Source organism: Acipenser ruthenus, chromosome 18 (genome assembly GCF_902713425.1).
Source record: "Acipenser ruthenus chromosome 18, fAciRut3.2 maternal haplotype, whole genome shotgun sequence".
Classification (NCBI taxonomy): Eukaryota; Metazoa; Chordata; class Actinopteri; order Acipenseriformes; family Acipenseridae; genus Acipenser; species Acipenser ruthenus.
In genome coordinates this window covers 24,163,778-24,190,763 of record NC_081206.1, presented here as the reverse complement: position 1 = coordinate 24,190,763, position 26,986 = coordinate 24,163,778, and the positions used below count along the sequence as shown (strand labels likewise).

Genomic DNA, 26,986 nt, shown 5'->3' with positions numbered 1-26,986 from the left:
ACTGAAATACATATTGAACTGGAACCATTCTATAGAAAAGCTAAAAGTACATCACATCTGATAAACTGTTAGCCTGCATTACATTGTCATTAACAATTCAGAGGAAAGGGTTTTTACTACAAGTTAACCCCTTGACTGCCACCCGTTCCATTGTTCCCTTTATGATCTAAAAGTTCACTGATTTCTTATATACCAACATTTATTTTTGATTAACAGCTGAAGTGACTATAATTGTCAAGGTGACTCACCTGTGTACAATTTCATGAAGATAATCACTGTCATTATCACTTGTCTGTTCAAGCCGATTGCTTCCATATGAGGCAGGGCTTCCAATAGAACAAGCAAGTCTATACTAGTATAAGCTGATCTGGATAAAAATCCATTCAGAATGCCACCCCATGTATTTCGATCTAAACTTCCCCCTTTTTAAAAGAGCTGCTAAATTCCTAATTACTCTTACGTTACACACATCTCATTGATAAACTGTGATTGGTAGACATAGCACCTGCAGCCAGTTCAACCAATGAAAGATGTAAATAATTTTATAGGCAAATGCTAGTTAGTGACATTATATTATATATGATTTTTAATCCATCCCATTCCCTCGCAACCATTTTTCGCTTATCAGATTTTTTTCGCTTTAAAATCCCCGCCCATAAGGATGCAAGCGATGCAATGCTAGTTTTGAACTGACAGGAGAGAACCACAAGAGAATGGCATGCAACACACAGGTGAACAATGACCAGTCCCTTCACAAGTCTAATAAGACCATCACGATTAATTGTGGAAATAATATAATTTTAAAAACGCAGGGATTTTAGACTAGAAAACCCGATCTCTTTGTATTACTTACGAGGATGTGCTTGGTACACTCAGTGGCAGTCAAGTGGATAAAACGTTACAGAAACCCCTGCAGGCTTTACAAGTAACACATTACTGTACGTTTGATGTATCCGGCAACTGTTTTGATTTTTTTGTATTCACACATCATAGATACATGAACTAGGGATTTTTTTTTTTACTTGAGAATGTTTGCCAGGATAAAGATTTTTCTCTTGTCAACATCTCAGTATATCCGGTTCATGCTCCCTCCTAAAAAATGCTGGCACTGATACGAACGGCAAAGAGTTGACAGATATATTGCCTTGGCGATTTTATCATTAAACATTTCAAAAGAGTCAGCAATATGTTTAAAAATATAGCGATGCAATACGGACAACACAGGACACAGCAAAGATAACGTTGTGTGTTTCTTGTAAACTGTGTAGGGTGTTCTCGAACACTTTAAACAAGTCGTATACTGCAACACACATACTGTATCCAGAACTAAGATCGTAAATCAGTTTATTCTCAACACTAAAACTAAGAAAGAAATGCTGGCAGTGACCTAAAGCCATCTGAGTCTCAAAAATAAGCCTTTGTCTCTGCAGTAGAGCATCTAACAAGTACTGTAGCTAATAGTGGCAACATCTGTATCTTCAAAACCGACACACCATCAAACATATATTTTAATGTTCTGTATTATTTTAAACCTGCAAGGCATATTCCTAAATTCTGATACATCCAAGGATTTAAACATGATCAGGGAAAGAAGTTACTGTACACAATAACGTCCTTTTTGACATTTTAGTCACATGACAAGAGGAGGTCAAAGCCCGGTATGCTTGCTAAGAACACAGAATGGAAATAATATGTCTGACTGGGTGTGGCAGGATGACAGAGGTTTGAGGCTCAGAGACAGTGGAAGGGGCAAAATAATGATCTTTATTAAACAAAAAAATAATCAAATAAATAGGCACAAGGGCCAACAAAAAGGTTCAAACAAAATACAGAAATATAGGCTGGGCATTCGCCTTCACTACAGTTTCTTTTTCAAAACTAAACAGCACAGCACACCAACAAACAAACTCACCCCAAAACTCTTCTCCCTAACAAAGGGTTTCAGCTGTCCTTTATAGTCTGTGGCTGGAGCCCAATTAAATAATTAACAATTAAACACTTAAGGCTCCAGCCACATTCTCACATGCATTTTACAGGGAGGAATTTAACCCCCTCCCTGCCAATCCAAAACAAATCAAGAATCACAAAAACATAATGAAAACAGTAAAAATAACAATAACAAAACACAAATTTATAGGGGCAAGCTGGCACCCCATCACACTGGGACACTACAAAGCTGTAGTAATGACGTCTCCACAATTGTGAACCTTGTGTTAGTACTAAAGTGCTCTAATTTGTTATACATCTAGTGTATGTAAATATGCATAAGCTTAAAACAACCACATCAGAATTATAGGATGATGTGCCATTATGTGTCCTATTTTTTTTAGTTCTATCTAAATAAGGGTTTTAAGAGTAAATGCCACTGACTAACAGCACCAGACACAGGTAACAAATATTATCTGGCATTTCTTTCACACCACTTAGAATGTCAAGATAAACGTGTTCATGTAGTTTTAAAACAACAACTGCCATGACATTCCAAGGCAAATCAACTTGTGTCTTACATGGCACTGCACGCAAATCAATAGAGTAAATGGTTCTTGTTTTCGTATTTAAAAAAAAAAAAAAAGGGTATTTATTCTTTTTTTTAAATCGCTGTAGTTCACTCCAAATAAATACAGTGAATTATATAATTTCTATCTACCCGGTATCAAGTAACAGGACTGCAGTGTTACAAAGTAAAATAAATAAATAAATAAATAAATAATGTTTTTGAAATTACAGAAAGGAAGCTAATACTGATTAAAACAGGTGACTGTTCCACTCTGTGTGCAGCAAATGCAAACTGGAGATACAATTAGTGGGTTACATCACCTTTAAAAGATGACCAGACTGGATTTTCCAGGAAGCAATAGAAAAGTACTTTTGGCTTTTAACCAGTTAGTGATATGAACTGGGAACAAATACCTTTTGTAAAATCGCTCTCAAAAATCTCAGCGTACAATAAACACTCTGTCCCGTAAAAATAAACAAATGCTTTAAACAATATTTGTCAAGAAGTTTAATGATTCAGTACAGAATGAAGCTTTAAAGGCTTCCAGCACCACATACTAACCTATTACTACCAAACGACATGTGTGTAAATGACTTTATGTTTAACAAATACATTGAGCGCAATTATTAAATTACAGATAAGATGTTCTTCCGCTGTTATATATTATGCACCTGTATCTCTGTACCACATACAAATGACCAAGACTTGGTATTGCTGCAATCTTCATGTCTTAGTCAATGTAATTGTGTTAGTGTGTAGTCTACATGCAATTGGTTATTAATACAATAAAGAGAGACTCTTAACCTCTCCATCCATGTCTTAACCTGACATTCTTTGTTGCGAGACAAATTTATTTCATTTAAGTTTACTAGAAAAGCAATTTACACATTCTAGGTGATGTAATCTATGAAAGAATATGGCAGGTTTGTGGGTTTTTTTTCTCCTTTTGCTGTTGGAATCATAGTAGTTTTGGTTATTTATTTTATATGATGTGCCTGAGGCACATCCAAATAAAATACGCTTTGTAAAAGTTCCTTCCTCTTCTTTATCAACTTTATAGAACCACAGACAAATAAACAAATCCTGTAACTAAATCCCATTGGTTAGGAGTGCTTTCAATAATAATAATAATAATAATAATAAATTAAATTTATCATGAGTCCACTTGTCATTACCAATGGAAGAACACTAAATCAAGAACACACATAAACTGTTGACTATTCTGATATTGACATTTTCCATCTTATAAAATAAAGTACATGCCAGACACCAATGGTTGCCTAATAAACAGGAACAGAAATTACTATGAGCTGAATCATCAGCTTCATGTGCTGTAATCATTTCAAAACCTTCAAACACGCTACCTTACTCTGTAAATCAACCAGCCTCTCGCTGCACAGCACCGTTTACATTTCAATACACTGAATGCCTATTCATACTTCTATGGACATAACCAGTAACACTAAAATCTATACTAATAAAAGTCTTGCAATCGCCACTAAATCAATAAAAATGTTAGTACTAGCTGTATATCATCAGTAGGTACTAAGTACTTGTGTATGTTAACTTTATTCTATACATTATTAAAAGGTACAATAATTGTTATTACTACCTGTTCGATTATCATCTTAAAATTTAGAGAAAACAGTTGCCTTTGATGAGGTTGCTACTTTTTTTAATGTCCTACACTGTTCACCCTGATGACAACAGAAGTCCATTTTTCTTAATGTAAAGTGACAGCCAGCAAGCCTCAATCCCTGCAGCTCTCCCAGAGAAGGTGGCTGTGCAGCATTTCAAACAGAATGAGTAAACCTGCCCTCAAGATTGCACTTAATTTGACTGCACCCAGCTGTAGGAGGTGCAAAGATGCTATTGGGAAAACGGTCTCTCAGACAACACTTTTTAATGCACATCAACAACCCACAACAAAGACGGTATTCCCATAACATGCATTTAGAAACTCTCTAATAGAGGTAATGTGGGTACAGGACCACAATGTGCAGCCAGGGTGGATATGATTTGACACGATGAGTCTGCAAGGATCAGGTGTTAAAACGGTTCTGTGAGATACATGACTGATGTAACTTAAAAAAAAAAAAGGATGGTGAGTAAGTAGATTCAAGAAAATGCAGAGTCCTTTTCTTCAATCAGTTGTTAGGTTTATTGAAATATGCAGGGAGTCTGGTCCCAGGTACAGGACAAACAGAATACCCGTCTGTATAGATGGTCCACCTCCTCTTTCTCTAACACTTAACCAATAGAAAAGGTACAACACATTATTCTGTTAATTTAGTGTGTGTGTGTGTGTGTGTGTGTCTGTGTGTGTAATCTAGTGTGACAACCTCTGAACTCAGTGCATTCTTCAGACCCCTGGTGGTGCCCCAAAAGGTCCATCCATCTAGTTTTTTGTTATCTTCCTTGTTCATATCTCTCCGTTTTGCCTGAGACCCTTGGAGTCCAGTGGCATTATCTCTTATTCTCCCCGAGAAGCTTTGGGTCCAACGGCAGTCCCTGGGAGCCTTTTAGCTCCTTTATGCTTTGTATTCCAACAGTGTTATCTTGTTAGCTTGCAGTCAATGTTGTAGATGCAAGGTCTCTTATCAATTGTTAGCAGTACATGCAATTTGAACCAAACAGTCTGCTATCTGCAATATTAGTCTCATTTCAGAAAAGAACACTAGTATAGCTCTGCCAGTCCACATGCGTAGCAAACTGCTAATCAATTCTCGATCCATGTTTTCCAACAATGACCATTCCACAATGATGAATGCCTCTGATTCCTTCAGGGAAGCTGGAAGAGGAAATCTGCAACAAAGTCTGTTCTCCAGCACAGCCAGCAGAAACATCACCACAGTATACTGCATGAGGGAGTGCCCATTTATACAAGTGTGGTCAACATATTTCAAATGTTTTACATTTTTTGTGGTATGTTAACAGTACAGAAATGTAAGTTCTCCAGACAAAGATTTTAACTTTTGTCAGACGGAATTGGCCGTATGTCTGGGACTGACTCCATCCATGACATTTCGAAAGGCATTCCTGGTTCATGCAATCAGTACTTCCACTTTCACTCTCCACTTAGTGAAGGCTTGTTTAAAATCAGTCTTCATGACCACCACCCCCGGCTGCCATTTCAAGTTAATTCCTTTAATAACGAGAGTGGAACGGCACTGTACGATACAGGTGAAATGTTAGCATTGGTGGAATGAAAAACTTTGACAAAATGTGACAGAAACAGTAACCACCAGAAACAGACCTACTGTACACTGTTAGGCTAATCCAGCTCAAACTCACCGTCTCGCTCAACAGCAGTAACAGTTTTTGTTCCTCCTGCTAAACAGTTATTCTCTTGGTATTTACTACAGCTAATAGCCAATTATTAAACTAAAAGGACAGTGGTCATTAAAACACACACAGGAATGCTTATTGATAGATGCTTTGTGTTCTACAAGTGCTGTACAAAAAAAGTTTAAATGCAGAAAGAATGCATTATTTAATAAAACTCAGAAACAGTTTGTGGTACTCACAATTATATATTATTTCTAATTAGACACCTAAAACACACTACAAAAATACATTCCAATTTTAGAAAAAAGGACAGAAGAATAATAAAAAAGGCAAAGTAGTTGGCAGCCAGTGTGTCATTTGGAAGTAGTCTTATTGTCATTTACAACTTCAGATGTAAATATCTAAAGAACTTAGCAAAGGCTGTATATCATTCTGTTCAGTGTTCCAGTATCTACTATCACACTCCCAGCTTCCTGACCCTCTGGCACCCATTGATACAAGACTTTAATAACTCTTCTTTTTTTTTTTTTTTAATCCAGGAAGCCTTACTTTTTGCTAAGGATAAGATATGTTCTTTGTATTTGCTGATTAAACTACATGGCCTGTTGTAGGGCTGGAAAATACAGCAGTTACATGAACAACCACAATCAATGGGCAAAAAGCTATGGAGTCTATTTTCTCTCCATGCAGCCATGGGCAATCCAAAGAGCAGAGACTGTAGGAGAACAAAGGCATCGGAGGGGGGTGATAGAAATGACAACGCTTACAGGAGATTAGGACTGGCAGGAAGGGCTGGTACTGCACAAGTCTTGCTCAATGTATAGCACAACACAAAACCGATAATGGCATCTCCTGAATATCTACTGTACAGCAAATAAAATGTAGAGAACATTTTAAATCAACCCCAAAATCAGCAAGCATTTCAGAAAGCAAATCTCCCCCACCCCTACTGGGCAGCACACATACATTACAGCATGCAGAATCCCATAACCCTAAACAAAATAACCTTACAAATAAAGCATACATAAATGTGCAGTATAGATATATGTATACTTTAAAAAGAACTATGAATTGCGACAAAAGACTAAAAATGTGAAAAAGCAGACTTAATGGGATGGGAATAAGCCTCAATGCAAAACAATTTTACAATAAAATAGTCTCCATCCACCCACGCCCATCATACAAAAAAAATGCAAGAAATCCTTGATCCTTTGAATGTAACTGTTGTCACGGAAATGTTAATAAAACACAGGTAAAGTTATTGACACACCTTAATGAATGATGGCTCACTGTGTAAACAGACTATGCCACTGTACACTGAACATGTATGGATAACTGGTACAAGCAGCACTGTATTTAAAGTCTCATTACTCAGTTAACAAAACCCTAAGTATTGAAACATTTTTGGTTTGCTGTGCTCAGGAAGCAAGGGCCGTGAATTAAGTTATGTATTGTAGCAAGGAGAAGTAATTGTACAGTGCATAGGCCTGTGCAATACAATTATGGGTGAACTGAGCTAAAAGTGACCTCAGACGCCTCCTAAAAATACATCTTAACTTTTTTTGCATCCACTTGGCTTACTGCCTTTTTAGTTTTGAGATGAAAATACTGTATTGCATTTTGGAGGCCCGTTGTCTACTGAATTTTATGGCACACACATTTGATCAATTTTCAGGTCATAAAATTTGCCTGTCACATACTGACAAGCAAAGAAAGACACTATACAGAGTAGACGTGTGTGAGTGTGTGTGTGTTACATGTGAATTTCCCACATTTACAAAACAGAACTAAAAAGAACAGCACAATATAACAATGTTTATTTTGAGGCCTTGTCCCAAGGCAGAAACTCGGCTATATTCATGGGATGTTTTATTAAATGTGAGTCTATTTCTCTTTCTTCTCTTGATGCTCTTATCAAATAGGAAAAAAACATCATCGTGTTGGAACCCTTTTAATGCACTTCTGCCAATTTTAAAGACTTTAAATAGAGAGAAATGTGCCTATTTTAAATCATGTTGAAAAGTACACTGTTTAGTTTCAGCATTATTAAAGACGCAACACTAATATATTCACCCCTCACCAAGTATAGTTATCAATTCATCACAGAATAGAAAGTAAAGCAAGTGTTGAAGTGTCAGCAGTTTCAGCATATTTTGCCAGTTGGTATTTTTTATTAAATATCTTCATACCTTGCTGCGAGTAGAAACATACAGGTATTGCAGCCAACAGCCATCTAACACCCACTGAAGTCATATATCAGGTTTAGTGTAATTGTCAAGTTTGTGTATAAAGTATGAAAGCTTCCCGTTTGAGGAAGATGGATTTGGACTGATGAAAAAACAAAGCAATGATAATTAAAGTTGCTAGTGAAGATATAACTATATACATATTGAACACATTTTCGGATAGTATAATGTTTTTAGAATAGTGTGTTTCTTAAAGGTTCATTTAACAACAAAAAAAACAGGAACCTATTACGTGGTTTTTTTGTTATAAGTAACTTTGCCCAAAATTATATGGTTTAAAATAAATAAATAAATAAATAAAGCACTGTGACATATTAAAAAGTCTGCCTCAGGGATTTAAACGTTTGCATTCTTTGATAGTAGTGGTGGGATTTTTGAGATCTTGTTGCTCGAGACGAGTACTTGAGCATTACAATTTCCCGAGTACTCGCATCAAACGCCACTCTCCTCTACATACTGTACTAGTGTACATAAACCTCCCAAACATTGCCACAAGTCCTATTTTAAATGTATAATCTTACATCGATTTCAAAACTGCTGCATTCACGATTCACACACACTGTCCTCATAGGGGATAACGTGATCACGTCCTGTTCGGCCAAATCTATAGCAAATGTTGTTATGGATGTTTGCTTTTTATTGCCATCAGTAGCTCCATCCACAATAATTCTGAAAGTTTTCATTTCAAACTGTGAAGCATTGAACTTGTATTTTTGTGGTACGGCAATTTTGTTTGACATAATTATTTACATACCACGGTTTTCTTGTCCGGTTCCTCAAAATACTTCCAAACGTGGCTTCCTTTGTTTAGAGATGCCATTTTAAATAAAGAACAAACTCAGAAAAAACGCCTGTCATTAACATTATTACCCCGCCGTGGAATTGATACCACACCACGCCTACTACAGGCATGAACACACACAGTGCACCAATGAAGCGCCAGATCGACCGAGAATAAAACCCGCCCCAGTGTCAATCTTTCTGTTGCACCAATTAGAAAAGCTACTTGGAGGCAATTGCCAAACCCCTTCCTTTATCTACTATCTGCCCTTACTGTGAAACTAGAGCAGTCTCATACGCGATGGACTACTGATAATAAATTACTAAAATGAATGCATAAAAAAATATGCGTTTGGTGACATTTGTCACGAGACCGGCTATACATCTAGCATATTATTAAACATTTTACCACTTCTTTAGAGTTTATACCCATCCCTATTGCTATCATCCCCAATACTTGCATGTGCTAACTCCTGGTATTTGCTTCCCATGGTGCCTGTAGATTCAAACTATCTTACAGTTTACTGTTGCAGTGAATGCATTTGATACTGTAGTCTGCTGAGCTGTAGCACTTTGTATTTAAATCACACTGTGTACACCCAATGACATCATCCTCCTTTTCAACGTAAGGTTTTTTCCCAGACAATACTGATACAGGCTACTATTAAAAAAACAAACACAGTACTTCATTAAACCCACACAACCTCTATCAACTGTGCAGCCACACCAAAACCTACACCATCCTGATCTTTTTATTCTCTACAACAAAGGATAACTGGGTGGTTTGCATTATTTTCTTGCAGCAGAGAGAACCATTAACACAAATTCTTCTATGCATTAATTTTTGGTGTGGTTATGAAAAGCTCTCTTCTCCGATTACAGCAAAAACAACCCAGGATCCTTTTCCCCAGCCCCTTTCCCTTTTCCTTCAATGCTGTCAAAGTGCTCTCATGACTGTTGATGAACAAAAACTTAATTTGATGTTTTGTATTACAGTGCAGTTCTGCAAGATGTCTTATAATATAAGGAGAATAACTGACCAACTACCATGGCAGGAGATTCATTTTTCATCAGTTAGGAAACATACTGATACTGGTTACAATACATACTCTATGTTCTGTCTCTTTCATTGAACCCACATTAAAGTGACCCCTATGAGCCGTGCTCTATAGAACATGTGCCCGGGAAGTGTTGGTTAAAATCGCTGCCTGTGCAGTGCATTGAAATGACAGCCCACTGTAATGCAGCTCATTCAGTGCTGAAATTCAATTACCATACTAATTAATCACTGTCAGAAAAATCTTCCTTTTGATCATCAGAAGGCTTCAGACGAGAACTGTGTCATTTCAAAGACCCGTTAGGGACATCAGGCTAAGCTTGAATCTTCACTTCACAATGATACAAATTACAAATGATTACAATAAACGGTTAGGGTTAGGTTACTTCTCACAGAGTAACATGCACTTTCTTGCTTTGCTCGATCAAGTAATATTCATAATTGATTATGTACTGTACCCTGCGCTCCAACATTTGTAGGTAGCCTAAATTATGTTCAGAACTGAATGTTCTTTTTCGAACAAGCCTGAGTGAGTAATTTACATCACAACCTAATTTTAAACAAATTAGGAAGGAGAGCAAAAATGGCAGTTTGAAAATGTGTCAGTTTTGGAAGTTTCCGTAAATCAACAGATATTCCAAAGACTATTGTGAAGCAGACATTTTTTTACCATACATTTTCACCTCATTTAAAAATGCTGCTAAAAATGCCTGCTTCATATTTAACTTTACGTACACTACACATTAAAATAAAAATGTAAATATCATTACTTTCCACTACAAAAAGCACCTGCACCAAAAGAAACGTACCCTTTATTTATAAAACCAAATTGTTATTAGAAATGTGTGTTCTCCATGTGTCCAGACAGTACTGCTTTTCACCTTCAGCATTTATTTAGCTTTTTATCTGCCCCAAGAAGAAACCCAAAAAGCCAATATTACAGACATGGGTTTTCAGCAGTTGCTGGATGAGTTCAATTCAATAAAATACAGTATTATTAAAAATCCACAAAGCACAGCCCTAAACAAATTTGAATGTGCTGTTACATTTTTCGTGATGGAACCCATTCCACATATGGTACTGCTAAACTCAACATATACTGGAGCTTTTTTCATGATCTGAAATACCACTTTTTAACGCTAATGATCATGCAGTTGTATTACTGACATGACAATTTAATCACACAGGCACATTTCATCTATGTATGATTTTGTGAACAAATTGTAAATCTTGATATTTATCTTTTAAACAAATCATGAAAAACATCATAAAATAGATTTTGCTCAAGCCATATAAGCACACACAAAACGCTGGATTAGTTAGGATTCACATAAAATACCTGTTCCAGAAATTAATGGGTTTATATTGTCACTGTACATCAATGTCAGATACAATGGCATTTGTGCCCTGAAACCAACAGCTAATGCAAGATGAATCATCCACATCCTCGCTGTTTATAGTATGCAATTTTAAAAGTAACCTGGAACTAAACATAGCAAGCAAAGTAAAGGCTTAAAATGAAATCCATTCAAGATGTCCTGCGGTAATAGACTTAAAAACACACTCTTCTTTTGACTTCTTTTTTTGCCAATTATGCATGTTCAAATCACTTTAGATTCCTTAAAGAAACTAATTTAAAACACTCCATGTTGCTGCTTAAATTAAACACTTACTATACCAGGGGAGCTAGGGCTACTGATTTTCTATTCTGGTGAATAGCAAATTCTGTTTGTCAAAAAATGACCAATTCTGTTTTGTTTTTTTTATCAATTTCTGATAATTAAACATGGCATTTGAACATAAATATAATGTTGACAGTATATTTGTACATTTATAAATATTACCACAATTCTTTTTTATTAAAGCTAAGATTGTCAACCACTCTTGTTGCTGCAATAGTAAGTAAAGCACCTGAAGACACTTGTTTATAAACATTATGACATGCACCACTTGGCTCATTGCTGCCATTAAAATGCACTGATACAAAAAATCATGTAGAAAAACAACATTTTATGTATTGGTATTTTATGCAAAGTACATTACACATTATCCCCTTGTCACAGAGTTGAGGCAATGACTAGAATCAAGAGATGATATTTCCTTTCTGCCAAATGACTGCATTTTTTTCTGAACAGACATTTTAGAATTAAAAATACAATTTGCATACCTTTCCACCATCTTCAGCTTTAAATGAATTTGCCTGCAAGCACACACACTCGCACGAAGGGGAATACATCTCATGGATTTAAGCGAGTATTATAATTTATCTTCAAGACAGAAAAAAAAGAATAAATACTGCCAGTCAAAATTGGAAAAACTATTACATGCATGAAGAATATAAATAGATAGATAGAAACCAAAAATATTTTGTGGGATTACTGTCAAACCTCTAGGTCGCCAGGGAGCCTTGTAATAAAGAAAGAAAAAAGAACCAAGGACCACTTGAAAAACAAAGCCCATCGAATCTTGTTGAGCAGCAGTGTTCTAAGAGCAGAGGTGCTTTATTTGCTGTTTCTTGTCCCAGTACATTTAATGAAACCTAAAGGGTCCACCTTAAAAGATTGTGCCGGACAGTTTTTGACAATACAATGCGGAAACCTCAACCGATAGTGAATTTACAGACAAGTGTAAAAAAAGCTTTCCCAACTACTTTAGTTCTGTAATGTACTGGAAATAAGTTGGTTGTACAAAACAATTAAGTACATAGCTACACTGGTTCATTCTTTAGGAACTTAGCGCACTTTTTTTTTACCCAACTACTTAGGTCGGCGAGGGTAAACTGGCCGGCCTCCTGCAGGCTTGCCTGTAAGCTGCCCACAGCTGCGTTGTCCTCTGACGCTGTAGCTCTGGGTTGGCTGCATGACGGGCCTGCATAGTGCTGCCACACGTGAACACCTCGTTGGCTAAAATAAAAACTGCTTCAGCAAGTAGATATTTAATTTGTGTTGTGTTATTGTGCAATATGTGTGTATATGACAACAGTACGATATTAATGCTTTGTTTTTAATTATTTTGTATATTGTTTTGTGCAGTATGAAATAAAACGAACAGTAATTAAGTGCCTATGTATATAGCAGCTAAGGCATACGCAGTTAGACAGTAAAAATTGGGAGCCAACTCCAGGACCGCGATATATCCGAATCTGCAGTATAGCAAGGGGCGATATAACGAGACGCGGGAGTATTTTGCACATACAGAACCTCCATTGTTTCCCCAAGAATACTGAAATAGATACTGAACTTGTAGTGTTTTGAAAGAGTGCGCTCACTGCTGCGTTCACTCACCACCTTTTCTCAACAAAATCTCGCAAACGCCTCACAACCACTGGGTCATCGTTCTGGCGGAAGTGGCGGCTGCTTTAATACACTACAAGATGTACTAATTCAGTATTACTAGAACAGATGCAATACCTGAATTACTTGTGGAATAATCAAACAAAAAATAGCATAAATCCAGCTGTCATTAAAAATCATTATAATGAATACAATATCATACATTTACGATAACTTATTATGCAATTTTTTTTTATTGTGACTTCTGTTCAAAACGATATTAACAGGTTTCTGTAAATTGTCCCAACCCTAATTCAACCTACCCCCAGCAAACACTGTAGCATAAGAGAGGGACTGAATGGTAGAGGCCTGGACTGAGGTGCAGAGCTGTGAAGAGAAGCTCACCTGGCACATCCCGGAACACTGTATCTGTACAATTTTAGAAAAAAAAAATCCTGCACTGCCATGGGTCCAAAAAAGTAACAACTTCAGTATCAATTTGGTTTGAAATACATCTGAATTCATCAAAGCTAGTTCATTCTATGTCTGCCATCATTCCTTTTTTTTAACTTCCCATTTATGTATTAACTGCATCTAAGAATCTCTTCTTAAAGCTATTTTTTTGATTCACAAGCCCATGAGCCAACTTATTAATGAGTTAATCTGCCAAAATAAAGCAGTGCAGTTTGAAACACTCAGTTTCTCATTTTTCTCCACTGAGAGGAACCCTTTATGAGCAGGATGTATATTTTATTACAACGAGCTGCTGATGTTTACTACCTCAATAAGCCTGGAATGTCTACACTGGGTTTCTGCAACACATACGCACCAAATAACACCTCTTGAAAAGGCTTCAGAACCATGCTATGATTACTGAAGCTTTTGTAAGAATACAAATTATGACATACCGGTAGCAATATCATCAATAGCAACATACATGACTAAGACCTTTGCTTTAAGCAATTAAAAATCCCACTGTATTAACTGCAGTGCTGTAGTATTCAATTCTCATGCAACACTCCCATTTTATTTGATGATTTCGTTGAAAGAATGGTGGGGCTTTATTTTTATTTTTTTTAAATTAGGTTACTAAATCAAAAACCAATGAAGACAAAATAGGAATGCCAGATAATGTGGTGTAGGCACAACCAATCCCTTTTATTCTGTTGTAAGATAACTTGCTGCTGACAAAAAGGAAAGATTTATGAAGCAAATGTAGATTTAAAAAATGAATTTGTATAGGAAGTTTGCTGTGTGTCCATCTTGCATGAATCAGCAGTGGCTCAGAGTTTCTCTGCGGCTCTTGAGAGTTTCAGCCACAGCACTGGAAATGCAGAAACAAAACTGTACCCTAATTACGGTTCCTTGTATTCATAGCAGTTTAGCCAAATCAATCCTGTTGGTCACACGATCAAATAGGGCATATTTTGAGTACAAATATTTTTCAGAAGGTTCAAAAACTTAAGGTAAGTTGGAGTTTAAATGTTTGTTTTCAACTATTTTTTTTTTTTTTTGTACACACATTTTACTCTCAATTCCAAAACACACTATTTAGGCATAAAGAGAAAAAGTACAATAATTAGATTATATGGAAACTTTGAACATCAAAACTGTTGTCTGAGGGAATCAAAGCTGAACAATCAGGCCAGATCTACAGTATAAAGGCCCATCACTATTCTGATAGCTTCCCACTGTAAGCATAGCAAACAGAACACAACAAAATACACATACAGCATCACAACAAGGGTTGTCCTGCTGATGCAAGGGGATGATGTATAATGTACTGTTCACATTTAATTCAGTATCAGCAACAAAGTTTTGGGAGGCTGCGTGGTCCGGTGGTTAAAGAAAAGGGCTTGTAACCAGGAGGTCCCTGGTTGAAATCCCGGCTCACTCACTGACTCACTGTGTGACCCTGAACAGCACAGACGTTCTGAGGCGTGTGAGCATCCTCCGATCTCACAAGCCTAAAGCCAGAATCGCTTTTACACCGAGCAATCCAGAGCAGAGGTGGGTGGGCTACTGATCCAGGAGAACAGAGATCAGTCCTGCTTTTTATCCACTCTAAATGTGCTCGGTCTGGCCAATAGGGTTCGCTGTTGCACGATGAGGAGAATCCCTGTCGGTTTCCCATCCCCCACCCCGGGAACGTCAAAGCCAATGCGATGCCCCCTTCGGAGTCCCCAGCAAAGTTCGGCCTCTTTGCACAGCCCGGACGCGAACTGGCGCTGTCCAAGCTGTGTGACTCATCCTGCGCTCCCAGTGGCAGCGCTTTTAAGTGGATGAGCCACTCGGGGACTCATGATGTGATACTTTAACATGGGGGTCACACCCACAGTTTTCATCTCCAGTCCATGCTCGATACAATTTGCCATTCAGTGCCTGTCAGAGTACACTCGTGGGTGTGGCGGCAAGCAAGAGGAAGTGCAATCTTGGTTATGACTTATTTGTTGTTGCAAACTTTTAGTCAGGTAAACGCAGTACGAAAATATATTGTTTATGCATAACATATCCATGCTCGATACAATTTGCCATTCAGTGCCTGTCAGAGTACACTCGTGGGTGTGGCGGCAAGCAAGAGGAAGTGCAATCTTGGTTATGACTTATTTGTTGTTGCAAACTTTTAGTCAGGTAAACGCAGTACGAAAATATATTGTTTATGCATAACCACGTTTGTATGCTTGGGGCTTTCCAAATGTTTTCAGTCGGTTCATCATCAGCGTTTCTTGGCCCTTTGTAGCAAATAATAAATAGGCCTGCATATATGCGATATAGTATAGGCTACAAGCTTTTACATTTTTAACTGCAAAGGATCTTGGGACGAACATAAGAATTATTCTGCGTAGTTAACATGTTGTGTTTGCGTTTTCTGTAACAGCATGTAATCATGCTGTATTTCATGTTTCAAATGTTGAAATGAAAATGCAATATAATAATGCAATACAATTAGTAAAAAGAAGATTTTAAGCTTAAACGCAGAATTATAAAACATACTGTATGCCTTTATAAAATGCAGGTTATAGAATGCCACTATTTAGTAAATTCACCCATCAGTGAATGCATACAGTTCAGTAAACATGTCACTTGCTGTTGACTTACCAGTGCTTTAGTGCTTTGCTAAATCCACTACTGACAGAATGTATAACCTATGAATATATATACAATTACTAAAGTGTGATGCGTTCAGTTTAAAGCTCAAGTAGATTTCTGAGTGTCAAATTACAATTTCAATTGATGATTTACAATTGTATTACTAATTATAAAAAGGGTATTGGAATCAGTATCAGTTTCTGTCAATTGATATGGAATACAAGTGATTGGAATTGTCCCAAAAATACCACAATCTGTGCATCTGCAGAAATAACGAACTTCCCCATTTAGGTCACAGTGTAAACTCCAGCGAACACCATGTCATTGTTGTCTATTTCAAACTTCACAAAAAGTACCTGGAGGGACAGGTTGAAAGCCAAAGTGCCGCTGGTAATACACAAAAGCTGCTGCTTCTCAGTGGGACAAGTGCTCCCACAAGACTCAGGCTACATCAAGAGAATCAAAACTGATGAAGAGAATGCATCAAGCTTCAGTGTACTCAATATGAACTTTAATTACTGGTTCGGAATGTCCTGGGGTGTTGTATGCAAATAATTTCAACAGATTCAAACAAAACACAAAACAATAGCCTAAACAGAAAATTGTATTATTGTCAAGTGAAACCATTTTAAAACAAAGAATAGAATTTGGAATCAATTCACTGACGCTGAAGTCAATACCACACAAGCTAGTTTGCGAACTAATCCCAAACAAACCCCAAAGCCCAAATAACGTTTAGAAAAAAACCAGCTTGGCCAAGCTATTTTCGGATACACATAAATCATTACGAAAAAAAAAAAAGAACACACACACACACTGAATCTAAAGACCCTTGTCACTACACAGCTAAATAAATAATTATCAATAAACCCAATTATAATTTCAAACATGAGTGCCGTGAAGACAATCTTTATTCTTTGCAGTAAAAAGAACGATTTCCAAAAAATACATCAAAAGAAACAAACAAAATGTTTCTAGCCAAGAAGCTGACAGGGCTGCTTCAAAATATAGGCTAGATATTAAAATCTACTTATGTTTCTTAAAAAAATCAACCTAGTTTACTTACACTATTTGTGTTTTTATCAACTTGAATTATACTAAGCTAGTATCACATTCTGCTACAGTTTCCAAAACTCACAGTGGATGAGACTCCCTGACAGACAGAGTTTATTTAGAGAACTCATCCACTCTCCTAGTCAAAAAGGTAAATATGCAGGACTGCCACCACTAAACTACAATGACAGTCACTTCAAAGCAGATACAGTATGTGGTAAAGGCTAAAGCAAGAGTGTGCCAGACAACCTTCTAGTAACAAGAGAAAATGATCATTTTTAAAGAAAGAAACCACTTTGAAGGCAGAAAAGCACTAAGAGCAGACAACAAAAGAACCAAACAGGAATTCTGAGAGCCAAAAAGCACTGCACAACTGAACAAAAATGACATGTTACCACTTGGCACAAACACTTGCACCCCACGTAGATCAGTCTCCAAAGGCCACATAAACAAAGAAGTCAACCTGGCATTGAAAATGTTTACATGCTAAATCAGAAGTATAACCATTTTTAAACTGAATGGTTTTATGTTACCAAATAACATTGAAATATTAAATAAAACAAGACAACAGCAAAAGCTGATTAAAAGGTGCTGCACTTAAACATTGCATGCCAAAAATATGGCCTTGAGCAAGTTAAACACCAGATGGAAATAAAAATAACTATCAGTGGTTACTCAATTTGTGTGGTTAAAATTTGTGTGGTTAAATGCCCGAGAGTATATTTGGACTGCTAGAGAGAAACAGGGCAATCTGTAAGGAGATCTTTACAAAATATTAAGGCTGCATTACAACACTGCAGCCACTGTTTGAATGTTAAGTCAGTATATTCAGTTATGCTTCACTAAACACAATGAATGTTATCAACCCAAAACAGTTAAAGCATATTTAGGCACCTACTAGTTTGGAATAAAGCAAAGTCGGCTTACCAGTGGCTTCAATAAAGTCCACACATTTTTCAATGAACAGAGGGATAGGTTTCTCAAGAGTAACAAGATCCTGGAGAGGAACCCCAAAGTAATTACTCTCCCAGTTTCTTCGGGTAGGTGGATACAGAGGCTTTGTGGCCTTTTGTTTTGGCTGCAAAAAAATTCAGTTTTACTTTTTTGTCCCAACAGCAAATATGTTACCTTCTGGAGGTATTCTACCACATTTTGTTGTTTTTGCTTGGCATATTGCTACTTTTACTAGATTTCTATTAATGACAACTCAAAATAACAGTTCTGCTTGAAGTTATAATTAAAAGCCAAGCAGCCGGTCTTCCTGCTGATATGGCAATGAAATTATGTGAGCTCTATGGTTCTTAATAGCCTAGTAAAATGGTATTATTGGCATTCTAGAAAGAAGCACACTTTACTTCACAAAGAAGTAACATGTGTCCTTTGTATTTAATGCACACACTGAACCAGTCCTAAAGACTGTAGCTTGCCTAAAACCAGCTATGTAAGAAATGTAAAATAGCATAACATTTTGTAACATAATGTCAATGAATATAAAACACATTATTTGCAGTTAGTATCCATACTGAGTAACTATGTTCAAATATGTATTAAAATACTGTGAAGCACCAGGTGTGCAACGGTGACACAATGCTACAAAAGAGAACAGATATTTATTGCACCAAATAAATCTATATCACACCACAGTGCCTGACTGATACGTTTATATATGCGCGGAGAAGCATCGTATTAAATAATCGGATCAGTTCAATGGAATTACCTTTTTGGGTTCTTTTATCTTTGGTTGTTTCTTCTTCTTGAGCTTTTTATCATCTTGTTCAGGATCAGATGTAATAGCAGGGTTATCTATTCCTCCCTTCCATGGGTCGACTGGGGAAAGAAGGGGATCCTCTTCACTCCCACGGTGGCCCCTACCTTTCTTTTTCTTTTGTACCGAAAGCCCAGTCTCATCATCGCTGGCGTCTGAATGTGCTCTTCGATGATAAGCTTTAGTTTTGCTGAAAAGGATCTTGGACCGGTGTTTGTATTTTGAAGGTCTCCTTCCACCATGGGACTTTGACATCCGATCAAAGCCATTTTCCTCATCACCATGAGTGCCGTGAATCCCTCCAAAGGTGTTTCTCATTTTGACAATTCGATTCTGACTATTTTCTGGAACATCATAGATGTCATCTCGGTAGCCTTTGGACTTTAGTAGTGTATCAGCAGGCTCTGCATAGTTATCAGATGCCTCTATATCCTCTCCATGGGCAAGAGGGACTCGTGATTGTTTCCTTGTGTTTTTCACAATCCCTGCCTCAATGGTCTTAAGAAGGTTTGGATCCAGTTTCTTAACATTTGTCTTGGGTATGGCTGGCTTAGGTCTGACAGGTGGAGGCACTTTGTGATTGCGATCATCATGGGTGTTCACTGAAGTGCTGTGAATGGGATACTCATTTCCTTCCAAATCAATCCGATATTTAGTGCGTTCGCTGGGTGTTGGAAGCAACTGTACGTCATCTCCAATAGGGCTGTATGGAGGTGGTGCTTCAGTGTCATCCTCTGAATCTGGATAGTAATTGTACGCTGGTGAATTTCCATGGGGTGACTGCGAGAACACATCTTCACTTGCATTTGTTGAATCTTTGGTGCTGTCACACAAAAAGGAACCTTCGATATTGTTCTTCTTTTCCAGCACCTCATTGAAAAATGGTGTGAACACCTCAGTTTGTCTATGATACTGAGATAGAGAATACAGTGCAGTAAACTTGGCCGTGATTTCTGTGGCTATGTGCTCTCCCTCAGTCATTAACTCCTTGATGGCCTCATTTTCAAAGAAGTCTGCTTGGCTGTCAGTGATAGCCACCATTTGGACAGGGATCACATCCTGTACCTCTGCTAGGAATGCCCGAAGCATTGCCATGGAGGATTTGCGCTTTGCTGAATAAACTAGGATATATCCATGGACTAGCTCGTCTTTCCTTATTCCAATGGAAGAGTGATAGGAGAGGATAGTAATTTGGATTCGTCGTCGACTATCACCAATAATCTTGTCTAAAACCAGTGTGTTATTTTGACCAGGTTGAGCAGCACTACAGGAACGTGAATCCAGGAAAGGCGAAAGAATGAGGTCCACACTAAATGGATCTCCACACATGGCACACATTACGATCCGCAGGTCAGTCTCTGACATGTCTTTAATAGAAGGCAGAGGGCTCATGACATCAAAGTTGTGCTTTAGTGCCTCTAGTATTCCTCGCAAAGCTTGTTTTATTTGGGTCTCATTAAATTTGCGTGGAAATGTACCGGAAGGTATGTCTACAAAAGTACACTGTAGCTTATTTGCGAGTTGTTGGCCCTGATGCCTTAAAATAGGCAAGTTTTTGCAAACACTGTCCCGCTGGTTTGCCAATATTAGAATAAATGGCAGTGGGGCCACATATTTGTCTCTTCTATTTTGTGAAGTCTCTGCCCTGATTAAACCAATGCAATCACCAATAAAATTAAGTGACTCTATGGAGCTGAACACACAAAAACAGCCATGAGGTTTGAAGGCAGATGTCCAGAAATGGCTCAATAACAATGTTGAATTGGCATCAATGGTCTGGAGCTCTAGTTCATAGATCTTACCATCCAGAGTGTATTCATCATCTGTAGACTGAGCTCGAATTTCATTTGCCAGTTCCTGTGCAAACCCCTCCCTCCCTAAGAGAAACAGGTTAACCTTATCAATGTTGGCACTGTCATGATAAAAATGTGGGTGTCCATGATCCAGCTGAACCAGACTGTTAGCAAGCACCTGCTCAACTTTAATGTCAATACAATTTTGGCCACTGAGACAAGTCTCCTTTGTAGGATGATACACAAATCCTATATGCTTTAGCAGTAGAGATTGTCGGTCCGGTGCAAGTTTCTGTAGGGCCCTGTATCTGGGCTCTTCATTCAGAACCATATGAATTTCACTCATTTTATCACAGCTTGGGGTTGCATTCAGATCCAAATCATAAAACAGTTCTGCATGTTCAAAAAGCATTTCCTGAAATTCCTCTTTGGCTTTTTCAACAATTTCCTGTTGATGCTTAGTGTAAACATCTCTGCGATCACCTTCGCCGATATACTTGTAAGCTTCGTCCTCCATTACAAAACACATGACCTCTTCCCAGGGCTGCCCTGGACTGATAAACTGTACCCGCTCCAGGGTTTTCTTAAACTTCTCCTTCATCTCCACCCTCCTCTTCTCAGAAACTAAATGTTGCACATGATTTTGATAAATTCGCTCTCCTTCTGGTGTACAAAGGAGATCAAAAGGAACTCTCCTGTCATTGACTTTGTCTATGTGGTCTGTTTCATTCCATGGGGTGTGCTCCAATACTACGAACCAGTATGGAAAGTCAGGCCTGTTTTCCAAAAAATGTTGGGCTTCTAACCAGCTCAAATGCTCAATCTCATCCAGGTTACCAAGAAGATTATCAAGAATTCTAGGCAGGGTTCCAAGATAATCCCCTTTTCTTTTCCTGATATGTTCCTGCTTCAGTTGTTCTATGTGTTTGGAAAATGTGTTTTTGGCCTTCCCGCTGCCTTCCAAGTTTATGTAATTCTCATAATCAGGGTGGTTTTTTAATTTATGACTCGAAGCTTTCCAACTTGTGTGGTAATCTTTCACTGTTTGCACAATCAGCTTTTCAAACTTGTCTGTTGCTGTAGCAACGGACTGTCTCTGGATCTTATAAGCATCCAGATAGGGACTTATTTTGGGTTTGCCTCTCGTTTTATCTATCAACTGAGTCAAGGTATTAAAACAGGAATCAACATTCACACTGCACCGTGCAGAGGTTTCTACCACAAGGAGGTTCTTTTTGTTGGAAGCAAATGCCTGGATTTCACGCAGGTATTGGTCGACACATTCATCACATTTTGTTGCAGCTATTACAACAGGCTTTTTTGATTTTGCCAGTTGTGCATACAGGTTATTTACAAATTTAAGCTGGTCATCAAATTTCCTATTGCACCCTTTGCTCACATCTATGCATAAGAGAAAACCATCAATGTTAAGCTTTCCATCAGGCATCTGTTTTTGTTCAAAGTCTTGCTCCAAGCCTAGCTGGTCAGTGCAGATATACATCAGCTTCTCTGCCGACTGCAACTTTGCTGCAGCTGACCGCTTAATATAGGGCTGCAAGTTCGTACTCCGGTGAGGCAGAAAGGTTTGATCATCAATAAACTCAGTCTGTTCAATGACCTGAATTTTGCACTCCAATCCATCGTCATTTCTATATGTAAACTCACCCCAGTATAAAAAGTGATCATTGTTAACAACCCGTCCTCCAAAGTCGATTGTGCTCAAGACAGAGGTATGCTCTGGGTAATAATCATCAGCCTTTGGCCGCACATATCTATTGCACAAACAAGACTTCCCAACTCCGCAGTTGCCTTTCTCCTTTTCTGTTCCAGACAGCCCAACTACGCTTATAGCATAAGTTGGGGGGCGAGGTTCCTTGTTTTTTGCCATTATATTCCCTCAGTCATCTTCTTTCCTTCACCAAAGAATTAATGTGATTATCATTCTTTTTCCAGTCCATGTGGAAGAAGCAGTATTTCCATTTTGGGGGTGTTCATCCTGGATTTTCTTTTATCCACTTTCAGAATTCCAGGCTGCTACTTCCCCTTTTTCAACATCTTCCTGTAAAAAGTAATAGAAATTCAATTAAAAAAAAAAAGATAGTAGACATTTAAAACAGAAGAAAATCAAACATGGAACTGGTCTGTCCTGATTGATGTAAATGCTTCCAGATATCTGTACATTCAATCGCCTTTTAATACAATAATTATCGATAATGAGGTTCTCCCAGAAAACTAATATCATGTAAACAGTGTTCTCAATCAGGATATTTCAGCATACACCATTTGATAATTTGCACAGTGTGGTAAACTTTTAAAAAGGTTAATTCCTTCAGTTTTTAAATTAAATAAAATGACTTACGAATAGTGTCAGGTGATCCTCCCAAACTACCAGTTAACAAGCATGTTAATACTGTGACTGAAATCAACCACACTAATTCAAATAAGAATTTTAAATTTTACGCAAAAAATGTACTACACATTTAGTCTATACTTTCTGTGTAATGTTTATTTTAGAAACACTTTTTTGTGTCTCAAATAGTCTCTCAAACAATTCAAATAAACAACAACTTGTGTCATGACTGAGGACAATAAACAATCTCCAAGTCGCTTTTGTTCAATATATATAAAACAAATTGTACAGTCGTACCTGAAGCAAGAAGGCTGAGTGTCCTTGCCAGCTTCAGGCATATGTATTACAGCTGGACCTTCTGGCTATACGCCATATAGAAACGGAAAAGACTTCTCAAATTCATCACTACATAAAATTATGCCAAGCGCTGCTCGGCTTGAAGCGTTAACATCCATATGGGGAAAACAGGTAACAAACAGTGAATGCACGACAGCGCAGGTGGGCCTGTTTATGTACGTCTAACTACAAACCAGAATTTAACTCATAAGCAGAGCACTTTTGCACTACAGCATTCACAAAGCAAGGAATTTGAATGCAAACACGTCAATTGATGGCATTCTTAACATTACGGCAGCCCCTGGAAACGAGAAAACATAAGATTAAACTGAAAGACTGAATCGGCAATAAATTCATATTTATTATTTATAAGTGAGAACCCTTGACAGGATTTTATTACAAAAACTTAACACAATAGCGTCTAAATTTGATTACATCTTGTAAATAAACTATGGGAAACCTAAATATTTTATCGCCTGCAAAATGTTACGTCACTTCTAAAACGGGAATGTCTCAGGAAACTGTCAGAAATGGTCTCAAGGATTAAGTCGGGCTGACCTTTTTTTTTTTTTGTTGTTGTTTTTTTTTGTTTAACCAAACAGCAAATATTCAGTCTTATGCCCTGCCATCATCAACCACTTCCCCATTTTACCACATAAAAGAGTGCGGCAGACAATCCAGCAATCCACATACAATATTTTACACATCATTATTCTATGAAACGTTTAGAGCGTTTGCGATTGCACCGCTTTGCAAATATTCATAACACATTTTTAATGCAAAAGTAAAGCTTTCAGTTTTAGCAGCGTAATTAAATGATGTCACCCCATGAATTAAAATGTGAAATGTATTCCGATTACATCACGGTACAGTATGGAATCAAAATGTACATCAGTACATTTGTTTTTTAAACACAGCTCTCAATTATTAGTGGTAAAAATGCTTTGTTGAACAAAATCTCTAAATATTATCAAGTTACTAATAATGCAGTACAGTCATATACAAGTAAAGTGCACCTTTTACCATAGTCATTATGCATTTAAACAAATGTAAGTACTGTACTGTTCTAACGATGGCACTAGAACTGCTATCTTTTTTATTATTATTTTTTTATATATATCTGCCACACACGTCGATACCATTGATGCTGTGCTGTGCTGTATGACATTTGTTGAGACATGATAACGCAGTTTGGATAGCACTGTTCTCCAATTGATTTCGGGGTTAGATGCAGTCCCCTGTCACAGTTAAATCAATTTTTCTAGTTCCAACTGTAGGCTACTTCCTGGGCTTCTTGTTACACAGATCAGTCGACCGCCTGTCTATCATTTTAGAATATAGTAATCTGCCTCGGAATAACCACAGTTTTATCATTTATCATTAAATTAAAACAACCACAAGCTCGGTGTGTTCAAAATGTAATGGGGGAAACAAAACCACAATCACTGCCCAGTTTCCAAGGCCTGCTCCATCCATCACCTGCCCAGACAAGGAAGAATGATACAATCCCTTGTTTGATTTTTTTTTTTGTACTTATGTAACAAATTGATTGCATACAGTAACGTGAAAAATACAAACCTCCAGTCCTATGATTTAATTGCAGTACATTGCAGCCCAGACCAGGTACAACCAGTAACAATAATTAATTCTTATTTCATTCCATTGAGTATGAAAGTGTAACACAAACAGTTTGATCCTGAATAAATTCCCCTACCTAATGGTCGCTCCCAGCTCCGACACCACGAAAAAGCGGCAGCATTCACTCTTCCTTTTTTCTTTTCTATATTTTTTTCAGTCTTCCTTAAACAGCATCACTTTCTTTCCTTCAGATCATTGGAAAACGTTATATAAAACCCCTTAAAATATCAGTTGTTTTATTTTTCTTTAATTTTCTGTGGTATGTGTAATCCGAGACTCGCTCCCTCCCCTCTCGTTCCATTCAGTAATGGCGGCGATGGATCCAGCTCTCTCTCACTCTCTCTCTCCCCCAGTAACTTTTCCATTCGGCTACGAGGTCGGTTGAGTGCGCGCTCCGCGTGTACGATGGTCCGTCTTTGATAACGCGCCTGATAGTGCACAATCAGCAATGTTTGTGTATTGGCCTTTTGATATTTGAAGCAAAACGTAGAGATTGTATTGTTATTAAGTAGTTATTTTATTAACTTTGGTTAGATGTCCATTTTTTTTGTATTGTGGAACAAGCAATTTAGGCATGTGTGGCAAAAAAGTACAAGTTAGAAATACATAAAGGTGGTGTGTGTGAATGCATGCATATCCATGAGAAACATGGAATTAATTAAATACATATTAGCACACCAAAAATATTTAATACAAAAACATCAAGTAATCATCCAAGCCACCAGGTTTTGTACTTTGTGTAAAAAAAGGGAGGTACTCACTAATACAGGCTTAAGTGGCTACATTGGCTTCCGTTGAGTTAAAATGTACTGTACAGTTAGATATGTATTCAGAGCAAGTTTTTGAATATTAAATAGATTTAGTATATATAATTCTGGAATGCTGTCAGTGATCGCTCACACATGTATGGTATTTGTGTTTTAAGGACGTGATGTACTGTGTATTGTATTTTAAGTCCTGTGATATGTGCACTGGGGTGTGTATTTGATGGGATTTTGATTTTTTTTTCAAGAATTGTATTATGCTCTGAATCATCTGCTGTTTGTTCAAGGGCAGTGATTTGTCCACAAATATAACTTGTGCATACTAGCTCTTCTTAGCTGGGGCAGTGTTATAACTAAGGCAATTTATGAGGATGCCAGCACCTGGCCAACATTTCTATGACAACATCCTACCAATATTTTGGATTAGAGGGGCATTAGATTTAATTCTTGATTGTAAAGGAAAAATATATTCTGTTTAACTTTCTTCAGGCAAAAAAATTAAAATAAAATGAAAACTGTTCAAACACACTTCTTGAAACAGCTGTTCTTGAAACCTGCGCTGAGCTAGAAGTATCTTGGGAGAGGAACCCAGCAACTAGAGTCCAGCTGGTGGGTAGCAAGAGCTGCCACATTAATTGGAGCATAATGGTACTGCAGATAAGTAAGGGGGAGGAGGTGTTGAGCAATAGCTGTGAAGGTGGCTGATTGGAGAGTGCGGGGGCACAACAGGCAAGCAAAGTCAGGGCTTTGGCATGTTATCAAGTGGTTTGTTATATTTCATCCCACCCTTAGTGTCCAAGTGTTGAGAAAAGCACAACAAAAGCATACTTTTAAACTCAGCATTGAAATTGACTTTTCTCATTAACATTAGGTACTTGCTGCCCAGTGTCTGAGGTGGAACGCCTAGCAGCCTAAAAAGTTATTCAGATTGGAATGTTTTGGGGGAATGTAGGGATTTACCATAGGAGCTCACACCAATCTACAGTGGAGGCCAATTGGAGAACATTATAAGGAAAGACACAAGAGGTTGTGTGTGTGTGTGTTTGTGAATGGGTGT

The 26,986-nt window shown here is 37.6% G+C and overlaps 1 protein-coding gene across 2 annotated transcripts in view; it reads right to left on the bottom strand.

Annotated features, from left to right (window-relative positions):
- Positions 1-25,617, bottom strand: part of LOC117422181 (rho GTPase-activating protein 5-like) — a 35,064-nt gene extending 9,447 nt beyond the window's left edge. The window contains exons 1-3 of one of the 2 annotated variants that reach the window (XM_034036885.3): positions 25,242-25,617; positions 19,001-22,900; positions 18,211-18,361 (exon numbers count right to left, since the gene is read on the bottom strand). In XM_034036885.3, the coding sequence (XP_033892776.3) occupies positions 18,211-18,361; positions 19,001-22,729 (3,880 nt within the window). In that variant the 5' untranslated portion in view covers positions 22,730-22,900; positions 25,242-25,617. The other variant, XM_058991631.1, reaches the window with a different exon arrangement.
- Positions 25,618-26,986: the final 1,369 nt, after the last annotated feature.